Source organism: Salmo trutta, chromosome 37 (assembly GCF_901001165.1).
Source record: "Salmo trutta chromosome 37, fSalTru1.1, whole genome shotgun sequence".
In the NCBI taxonomy this organism is placed as follows: Eukaryota; Metazoa; Chordata; class Actinopteri; order Salmoniformes; family Salmonidae; genus Salmo; species Salmo trutta.
Window position 1 is genome coordinate 25,590,935 of NC_042993.1, and position 10,870 is coordinate 25,601,804.

Sequence of the window (10,870 nt, forward strand, 5' to 3'; positions counted from 1 at the left end):
TTTCTTCTAGATGTTTCCACTTCACAAAATAACAGCACTTACAGTTGACCAGGGCGAGTTAGAACAGAAGTCGCACAGGGAGGGTAAAGCAAAGGGGAGGGTCACGTGAAAATATTTTTTAGGTTTTTAATGACATCCTGTCTCCCCCAATAATTTTTTTACGGTCCCTTACTGTCATGTGTGCATACATTTTACATACAGTTTGTCCTGGGAACCAAACCCACTATCCTGATGCCATGCTGAACCAACTGAGCTGCATAGGACCACAAGTGAAGAACTATCTAGTACAATTAACCAAGTAATCATCATCATCCTAATCATCATCAAGAAATGAATACATGTGATATGATTACAAAATGAATATACAAACGTGAAATAAAATCTGAAATACAGATGAACTGAAAGAAACATAAAGGGTGGAAATGGATGGTAAAACCAAAATATTTGGAGATGACAAAGTGAAAAGCTTGATTTAAGCTTGTTATTTACATGTATCTGATATGTTAAAAAGATTCTGATGAGGTGTACTACCACGTTCCCTGTATTCACGTCTCTCAGGTAGAGACGAAACCGTGAATCCAGAGTTACGCTCATGGTGTTACTGCCGCTCTCCCCTCTGCAGCGTTCACATATCACTACCACTGGTCTCTCTGAGCTTCTCTGCTGCCACACTCTTTCCTCTGACACACACACATCACAAACACATGCACGTTCGCACATATGCACACACACACACACACACAAACACACACACAGATGTGCGCACACACACACATACATATACGTTATTTGTGGTCAAACAAATGTTACTTGTATACACAATTCCAAAAGTTCTAGAACTGCAGGGATTTTTTTTGGTATGCAAATCACTAATACCAGCCTAAAGAGTGCTCTCACCTGTATGACCTCATAAGTAGAGGTCACGTTGGAGATCTGTAGTGTGGCGTATGTGTCACCTACTGCCTGTTGGCAGACATGGGGACATGTCACACAGTAAGTGCCTCACACATAATACAGTATTTCTTAGCAAAAGCACAATAAAAAGAAAACACAAGACTATTACCATGCTTTTTCAAAGTAACTACAATAAGTCACCTATTACTGTCTTCAAAACTTGTAAAACAAAAAGAAAATCACCAAGTATTATTATGTAATTTCCAGGTCATTCCAAAGTATTTTCTGTACTGTAAACTAGTGTTACCGACATACCTTCAGTCCTCTGGATAATCTGATAGTGAACAGAGATGATGACAAAGATTAGAACAGGAAATATTGAAACTGGTATATTACCATATGGATATATTCATCTCTCATTGAGACTACCAATGACCAAATGACGCTGGATTTTAGTTCTGGGTTAACCAAGATTATATTAAAGACTATTTCTGAAGAATGTCCATGAAATAATGAAATACAAGATTCTACTTGCTTAGCAATTACAGTAAATCCATATTACCTGATATATTTATAGACTCCGAAGATGACTGTTAGAATCCACAGGACAATGACCACTCCACAGATTATGGATGGAACTGATGTTTGAGCGACAAGACATGTTTGAGTTACTTTGTTAGTTACCAAATCCACTTTCTCTATACTTTATGTATGTTTACCAATAGTCTTTGTAATGAATTTATACAGGTAATAGCATAATCGTTAAATTGTAGAATTGCTTAAAATGTCATTAACTTCATCTTCATGAATTTAATTGTTTAATTATACACAACAACCTGTTTAACCTATGATGGAAATAAAGTACAATTTCATTGTTACAGCAGTAGGCCTACCTGTAGTTATGGAGGGGTAATGGGGAAAATACACAAAGATGTTGGACCTATCTTTGCCATAGCTATTTTGTGCTTCACAGCAGAACAGTCCACTCTCACTGATATCCTGCAGAACCAGAAACTGAGACCTAGACTCCATTGGGACCATCTTGCGCTCATTGACTCTGTACCAGGTGTAGTTCTTCACTGGTGGGTTGGCATTGCTGCTGCAAGTCAGAGTCAAAGAGCTGCCCCCTACTACTGAACCAGAGGTAAGGACTGACACTGAGGTGTTCTTGGGAGGGGCTGGGGAAAAGAAACATTAGATATTGTATGTCAAGAGTCATTTTAGTGTGTGTTATGATACTGTCTATAGTTGAAAATATTGTTCATATTTGGTTTCATTGTGTACATACACATTCCATCTAGTTGAATGACAGATGAGTTCTCAGTTCCATGGTCATTGATGGATTCACAGTAGAAATAACTATCATCTGCTGGTACCTGGACAGTTAGCATTCTGCTAGCCCCCACTGTTGAAACCTGTTCTCCAATAACTCTGTACCAGTTGTAGCGCCCCACTGCTGGGTTGGCATTGCTGCTGCAAGTCAGAGTCACAGAACTGCCCTCTACCACTGAACCAGAGGGACTGACTGACACTGAGGTGTTCTTGGGAGAGTCTGAGGGAGAGCGCACAGAAAGTTGTCAAATTCTATAGAAATAATTAACTTACCATACATGAATCAAACTTACCATGCATGAATCAACTTACAAAGAACAGCGACTGTCAGATACGTTTTGGATGATTTATCACTCTTGCCAGCTTGTCGTTTGTACAGCGCAGTGCAGGAGATCTTCTCTCCATGGTGGACATGTGAAGCGGTAAAGTTCAGGAGAGAAGTTATGACTTGATTCGGAGTCTCCTGCAAATCCTCCACACTGTTACTCAGTGTGGGGGTCCATGTCAGAGTTGGAGGAAGTGAGGGACAGGGGGCAGCAGCAGAGCAGATCAAACTCACTGAGGTCCCCTCCATCACATTTACTGTTGCTGGACTTAGAGTGGGTTTGGATGGATTTTCTGAGGGAGTAAAAAAAAAATGTTTTATTACTTGAGCAGTGCATTAAATACAGCCAGTTCAAACCTGCAACTTAAATGAACACAACACAACACAAAACTAGCATATTCTAATGATACTCTACCTTTTACATTAATTGTGACATGTTCTTGAAAACTATATTTCAGAGCATTATCACAGTCAATTCTGAATGAAAAGTAGTCATTGAAAGAAGATAAGTCATTCAGGATTGTGGTGCATTCCTTCTGCTGCAAGTTCCCAGTTAGATTCCCTTGAATGTTGTTTAAGCCTGTTCCTGTGAGACTAGAATCAAACACGTGCACTTCTGTCCTTCCTTTGCTCCATATTCCTTTACATGAAGTTGTGAGGAACGACTCAAATCCAGATCGCAGTGTAAATGAGCAGGGAATGGCCACACAAGATCCACTCAGAGCCTTTATATTCTGAGGCAACAGAGATGCAAAATCTAGGCACAGAACACCTGAAATACACAACAACAAAATATTAGACTTGGGTGTTAGGTTGTTTTCAACTTCACTAGGGTGTTGTTTTGTCCTACAAACTGCGAAAAAATATGCTGGCTAGTAATTTAGCGTTGTGCAGAACAATCTGGCTAGCATTTTGGGGGAATGTAGCAATGCTAGTAGACATGGATTGTATGAACTATCCCTTTAAAGGCCCAGTGCAAACGTTTTTATCTCAATATCAAATAATTTCTGGGTAACAATAAAGCAACTTACTGTAATAGTTTTTTGACATGTTTTTTATTCATTTATTTCTCAAGCAAGAATTTTGCTAGGACTGTCTGGGAGTGGGGAAGGGTACAAAATGGTGCATTAACCACAGTGTGGATCAATCCACCTGAGCGGAGAAGGGATGGATATGTAACCTTAAAACGAAGTTATTGGCAGAGAGGTTTGAAACGCTCTTTGTTATTTGTCTATTAACTTTACCCCTCTGGTGATGTCACTAGGCAAGACAAAACTCCACCCATGCAAAACCTGCTGATTAGAGGGTCCTGTATTTCAACCAGCAACTATGGTGAAATAACACTGATCACATTTTTACAGTGTTAGTTTCACCAGCTGTTGTATAAATATGATACAAAACACAGGAAAAACTGAATGTTGACTGCGCTGGGCTTTTAATAAGTATCAGAACACTAATCATGTTTCCATCCACAGTTTGTATGCGAGTAAAGTCATACCGTATTACAACAAAAAATCATGATGGCAGTAGCTAGGTTTACATCCAATTTGCGACAGATTTTCATGCGAATATTATAAAATCCGATAAAGAAAATACATGCATTTTCCCACCAGTGGTGTGTTTCCACCAACTGGACTTGTTGCGGATAAAAATCAGTGCATGATGACATAGTGCACACAAAAATTTACATTTTCGCTAAAATGTTCATGTACCAAATCAAAATCTAAAGTTCATAGCCTTTCCCACAGCGACCCACCTTGCAGTAGACCACCAATGAGGACGAGTCTTTCAGCTCCTGTGATGTGCATGATTCTCTGTATCAGAAAGGGCCGGATGAGCTCACCTGATATGAAACACTGTCTGGACAGACAGACAGACATACACGTTCAGTACAGAGGCAGCACACACACTTCATTACACTGTCTTCATTTTTTAAAACATGAAACCAACAGTGAAAATAACTTTCAAATAAAGTTAAACACATCAAAATGTTGACATTTTAGTTTTGATTTGTCATTGATTCCATACAGATTTTGATTTTAGGGAACTGAAACAACATTGACCCTATTCTCCACAAGACAGTCTGAGTTTTCTTGCTTTTTTTATTTGACGTTGGCTACACTACAAACATTTGTATCATAATGAGATTAGAATCATAGTAATATGAACATATTTCTCACATAATAAATATAGAATAAAAAATACATTATTTCATTATACCCTGAATCCAATGAAGCTGTGTTGATTCTGAGTAAGTATAAATACCTAAATGAAGCATAACAAAGTCAAACAGGTTCATATTTTGGGTGTAGATTCATTTCCATTGAAAATACTGACCAATACAAATGAATGAAGCATAAAGAGCTGTGAGCTGATTAGGTTGATATTTGTGCTAATCTAGATGTAGCCTACACCTGAACCACTAAAGAAAATGTAGCCTAGTTGAACTTGACAATATCTACAATTCCATTTTAATTAGATGCTATCAATATCTGAAATGTGTTCGCAAATACAACTCATCCGAAAATATCAACACGTGGGGACACATGTACATAAACTTTAAAATGTTTCACTCCACAGTACAAAATTGGGACAGTCACATGAATTACCATAACAGAAAAAGTACAAACAGAAATAGTGTCTTCGACCTCTTACCAGTATTCACGCGATGGTCATCTGTTCAAATCCAATGCACAATTCAGGCTATATAAATGACACCTGAAGTGGTGTTCTGTTGTCAAGCTGTCTGTCACTGCAGACATTCAGAAGAAGTGCCACTGCTGTTTGCAAGACACAGAATTTTCCTTCATTGAATAAGCGTCAACCCACAAGCACTAGCCTTCATCTGTAGTATCAAATGATCATCAGATTTTCTTTTCAATCACATTTACTAGTTAGATATACCAAGCTTCACAAGGAAGGCAACATCCTCTGATTCCAGATTAAATACATGCAGACATATAATCCAGTGACCTGTAAATTACACAGAAAGCTATAGCCCCTTGCAATATCTCTTTATTTCTCTTTTTTAAACATTTTTTTATTTTAAAGGAACACAAGCCAACAGTAATTCATCCAGAGATTTAAATCCACTAATGTAATGATATAGTTTCAAGTCTATTTTTACAGCGAGTTCCAGTTCCAGTTTAACTGCTCAAGACATGTGGCTGAAGGAAATGACAAGTTTGATATATTGCATAACTTGTTACTTTCCATAGTTACTACTCAATGTGCTACCATTCAAAGAAGAAGTAAAAGCAAACTTTAATGTGGATATCATAAACATACAATTCAAAGGGCTTAGAAAGAGAGAAATTACATGAAGAAATTAATAAAAGTCTCTTTGATGATGAATTTATATTAATGTTACTCTACACAATATATTAACCCTTCAGTGTTGAGATCATATACATACATATATATATATATATATATATATATACAGTACCTATAAAAAGGTTGGACACACCTACTCATTCAAGGGTTTTTCTTTATTTTTACTATTTTCTACAATGTAGAATAACAGTGAAGACATCAAAACTATGAAATAACACATGAAATCATGTAGTAACCAAACAAAGTGTTAAACAAATCAAAATATATGGACATGATATGCAATTTCCAAGAACATGATTGTCATTGAATAATAGCCATTTAGCTGGCAGGTGTCTTCACTGACATTATCAATCTCTCCCTGGCCCAGTCTGTAATACCTACAAGAACACCAAGGTAACCTGTCTAAATGACTATCGCCCTGTAGTACTCACATTTGTAGCCATGAAGTGCTTTCAAAGGCTGGTCATGGCTCACATCAACACCATTATCCCAGACACCATGGACAGGCTCCAATTCGCATACTGCATTAACAGATTTGTGCATGGGGGCATTGTCATGCTGAAGCAGGAAAGGGCCTTCCCCAAACTGTTGCCACAAAGTTGGAAGAACAGAATCGTCTAGATTGTCATTGTATGCTGTAGCTTTACGATTTCCCTTCAATAGAACTAAGGGGCCTAGCCCGAACCATGAAAAACAGCCCCAGACCATTATTCCTCCTCCACCAAACTTTACAGTTGGCACTATGCATTGGGGCATGTAGCATTGTCCTGGCTTATGCTAAACCCAGATTTGTCCGTTGGACTGTCAGATGATGAAGATTGATTCATCACTCCAGAGAATGCGTTTCCACGCCGAGCTTTATACCACTTCAGCCAACACTTGGCATTGCGCAAGGAGATATTAGGCTTGTCAGCACAATAACTATTTGTAGGGTTTCCATGGCTGAGCAGTAGCACGCTCAGCCATGGAAACCCTACAAATAGTTATTGTGCTGACATTGCTTCCAGAGTTAGCGAGTGTTGCAACCAAGGAGAAACTATTTTTACATGCTACGTGCTTCAGCACTCGGCGGTCCCATTCTGTGAGCTTGTGTGGCCTACCACCTTGCGGCTGAACTGTTGTTGCTCCTAGATGTTTCCACTTCACAAAATAACAGCACTTACAGTTGACCAGGGCGAGTTTGAACAGAAGTCACGTGGTAAGGGTAAAGCAAAGGGGAGGGTCACATGAAAATATTTTTTATGTTTTTAATGACATCCTGTCTCCCCCAGTAATTTTTTTACGGTCCCCTACTGTCATGTGTGCATACATTTTAAATACAGTTTGTCCTGGGAACCAAACCCACTATCCTGGTGCCATGCTGAAGGTGAGTATTTATTGGTAGTCTTGATGTGTAATTTGAATAATCCAGGAGACGGAACGGCAGCGGAGGTGAGTTGATGAGAGTGAATGGGTTGATCCAATGAAGTCACTGAATCCACCGACGGCCAGGCAAGGGAGTTGAATGTTCTGGGAGAATGACTGTAGACAGAGTAAACGGGAGTGAGTAACCAGCAACAAGTACAGAACAACAAAACAAACTCAGGAAACATGAGGCTGATACGCTGGCACAACATACTGTTCGTTGCTAACGATCCGGCAGGGAATGGATGTCAGGTCAGAGCTTATGAAGAGAAGAGGTGATGATCAGGACCAGGTGTGCAGATGGTTGATGAGATGCAGGTGCGGGTAATCAAAAGTTCTCCCGCCTAGTTTTGTCGCCTGGCAACCAGACAGGGTGCGTTCAGGAACCTCAGACAAAAGACTCCAAAACAAAAAACAGTCAGCTCAGGCAGAAAACAGACTCAGGAAGCGGGATTCCTGACACAAGGCGTGACAGAGTTTTTTTCTAGTTTAGTTTTTCTATGTTGTGATGTTCTAGTTTTGTATTTCTATGTTGGGCTTTGTATGGGATGATCTCCAATTAGAGGCAGCTGGTCATCGTTGTCTCTAATTGGAGATCATACTTAAGTAGGTGGTTTCCCCACATGGGTTTGTGGGAGATTGATTTGGAGTACGTGTTGTTAGGGTTGAACTGGCTATTTGTTTGCATAATCTATATAATATACCGGGGAGCTATGCTACAATATTAAGTATATAAACTACGGATAAGTCAACTGCTGAAGACAAGAACTACAACTGGCGACAGGAAGTGCGCCACGAGGCTGGGACCAGCCTGCACGCCGACGATAGGATGAGCAAGTTTAAACCACGCACCTCCTCCCTCTGACAGGCCAGCATTGAGCGGGAACTATCTCTGTCAGAGTATATGAGGGAAAACAATAGAATGTGACGCTCTCTTCTCTGTCTGCCCTGCGTGGTGTCACAGTGAGACCGTATATATACGAACAACGTATTTACCATACACGTTTTTGCATTAATTAAAGAACAAAGAAAACTTGAGTTACTCTTTGCCAAAGAATTTGTTCTAATACCAGATTTGAATTGACGTGACCTGACAGTGTATGTTAACGCTTCGTCACGGTTTGGTGTTTTGTTCAGTCAGTTTATTTTGTATGTATTGCATAGTTTCACAGTGAAAATAAAATGTGGAACGACACACATGCTGCACTTTGGTCCGCTCCTTCCTATGACAGCCTTGACACAGAAACAACCAATTATTACCATGTCATTTTTAGGTCATTCCAAAGTATTTCTGTACTGTAAACTACAGTGCTACCGACATTCCTTCAGTCCTCTGGATAATCTGCTAGTATATGAAACTCATATTTATATACACATTTAAAAAGATTTCCATGAAATACAAGGTCTTAAGTAAGTACGTAAGTTAATTTGACTTGGTATGTTTGTAGACTCTGAAGACTACACTTAGAATCCACAGGACAGTGACCACTCCACATATTATGGATGGAACTGATGAATATGACAGGGAGATGTTTAAGTTACTTTGTTAGCTACCAAATTCACAGACTCTGTAACTGATTTATACAGAGAATAGCATAATCGTTAAATGGTGATGGGGCGTAATATGCCATTCATATTACGTCACATGCTAGGCTAGCTAATGCTATAGCAGCCCATTGGATTCCATGAAAATGCGACGCTTAGCATTGTGGCGAGTAGCTACCGGAAGTGTTGTCGAATCCAAATGGGTTGCTTTAGTATTCCTAAATTAAGTGACAAGAAATGAAGCACTCCTTCTCCACCTTACTGATCATTTCTCCAACTTATTAATAAACCAGCTGCATAAACATGTGAACACAGTAACTAGAAATAAAAACACAGAACTGTTGAAAATAGTAATCATGTAACTTTAACATCAATATTGATGCTTTCAGAAAATACAGATGGAAGACTGTTGTCTTATTCAAGGTTGAGGTAATATTTGAATAGGTAGGAACGGGGGATAAGGGATGTTCAGGATAGTGGTGCAGTCCTTCTCAAGCAAGTCCCCAGCACAATCTTTAACACTGTCTCTAACACTGTATTCCCGAAACCTCTAGTCCATGTTCCTTTACATGGACGAGTGAGGAATGAATAACATGTAGACTCCAGTGTAAATCTACATGGAATGAGCACACAAGATCCACTCAGAGCCTCTATAATTGGAGGCATAAACACTGCCACTTTTTGGTTTTGGCACAGAGCATCTGAAATAAACAGTTTAGACTGAAGAATGAATAGCAAAAAACACAGAAACAATATCTTTCGAAATACAATGCTCTGTTATTTTTTTGTACATGAACGACTTAAAAGAGCTAAAGTGAAATCATGAGAAAGAATGCTTATTTGTATCTAGAACTCAATAAAACAGTAAGCAAAGTAGGAAAGAAAAACTGGATATTTAGTTACCACAAACTACGAGACAGTAGATTATGCAGTTAGATGGAACAGAGAAAATAGGCATTTAACGTCATAGATTTAGCCGGTGTTAACTTGTGGAATAGACACCGGCTGGAATGTGGTTTTAACCAATCAGCATTCAGGATTAGACCCACCCGTTGTATAAAATGTTTTGTACAATCAGTGTGCAGTATAAAAAAGTTTATACAACTGGTGGGTTTAATCCTGAATGTTGATTGGTTAAAAGCGCATTCCAGCCAGGGTTTTTCCCACAAATTCCCACCAGATAAATCTATGACTTTAAAATGCCTATTTACTCTGTTCCATCTGACTGCGCAATCCACTGTCTCATCAGCCGAGTCAGGCAAGTTATACACTTGATCTCCACTATAAAAAGCATCTAGACATTGTCTAACATTTTTTTTTAGACTAACATCTAGTTTTCAACAGCAGAGATTTGTATAAACCTTGCTGTCTGTCTCTCCGACATTTGCAACAGTGTTTCAATATTCAAATTCGATATCAAGCTGTCCCATAGTAATGAACGTGAAAGAGTCAGGACGAGACAGACAGGCAGGCAGCGTTTCTCAGCCAGTTGAAATCATTAATCAGCTGGCATAATTTTTTATAGATGTATACAAAGAAATGTCAATTGTAAAAAGGTAAAACGAAACGAAGTGCAGCTAGTTTCCAGTCTTTCCAGCTTCAGTTTGAAGTGATTGTGTTAGCTGTGTTGTTGGCTAGCTCCTCTGATCAACAGTGTCCTAACAACAGAACATTTTCTACTGTATGCCAGGCGAAATCGCTCCTCATTAGCTCATTTTTATCGATGTATCCAAATAAATGTCACTAGAAAACAGCTTAAATAAATCCAAATGCAGCTACTGTTGTTATTCTGTCTGCACTGTTTGACCTGACTGTCAGTTAGCCATAGCTGACTAGCTAGCAAGCAAGAACGTTGCCAGGTAGTATGGCAATGGAACATTTAGAACGAACGACTGGGTCGTAGATACAGAACAAAAAGACTGAACGACTGAGTCGCGTCTCTAGGAACCGAACCGATAGAATGAACGACCAGCCGGCTCGGGTAACAACCCTAGATTTGTGTCGTGACTATATCTTCAAATAGTATGAATAAAA

General features: G+C 39.1%; 1 protein-coding gene across 2 annotated transcripts; it reads right to left on the minus strand.

The window, feature by feature from the left end:
• Positions 1 to 112: 112 nt before the first annotated feature.
• Positions 113 to 5,308, minus strand: LOC115177075 (B-cell receptor CD22-like). Of its 2 annotated transcripts, XM_029737565.1 has the most exons (10): positions 5,207 to 5,308; positions 4,308 to 4,411; positions 2,967 to 3,323; positions 2,539 to 2,844; positions 2,183 to 2,446; positions 1,788 to 2,072; positions 1,457 to 1,532; positions 1,210 to 1,228; positions 898 to 963; positions 113 to 680 (listed from the first exon to the last, which is right to left on the minus strand). In XM_029737565.1, exons 2-10 carry the CDS (start codon positions 4,357 to 4,359, stop codon positions 636 to 638), a joined length of 1,470 nt encoding a protein of 489 aa, XP_029593425.1. In that variant the 5' UTR covers positions 4,360 to 4,411; positions 5,207 to 5,308; the 3' UTR covers positions 113 to 635. The 2 variants fall into 2 exon arrangements, 1 of the variants encoding a protein (XP_029593425.1); XR_003872328.1 differs by lacking the exon at positions 113 to 680 and having other exon boundaries at positions 948 to 963; positions 1,138 to 1,228.
• Between the last annotated feature and the right edge of the window lie 5,562 nt (positions 5,309 to 10,870).

What these genes read in the sequence shown, in the direction of transcription:
- LOC115177075 (XM_029737565.1), bottom strand. Translation starts at nt 4,359, where the DNA reads ATGCACATCACAGGAGCTGAAAGACTCGTCCTCATTGGTGGTCTACTG. An exon ending in CATTGGTGGTCTACTGCAAG is followed by an intron (nt 3,324 to 4,307) that starts GTGGGTCGCTGT and finishes TGTGTATTTCAG; the next exon opens with GTGTTCTGTGCCTAGATTTT. An exon ending in TCTGACAGTCGCTGTTCTTT is followed by an intron (nt 2,447 to 2,538) that starts GTAAGTTGATTC and finishes GCTCTCCCTCAG; the next exon opens with ACTCTCCCAAGAACACCTCA.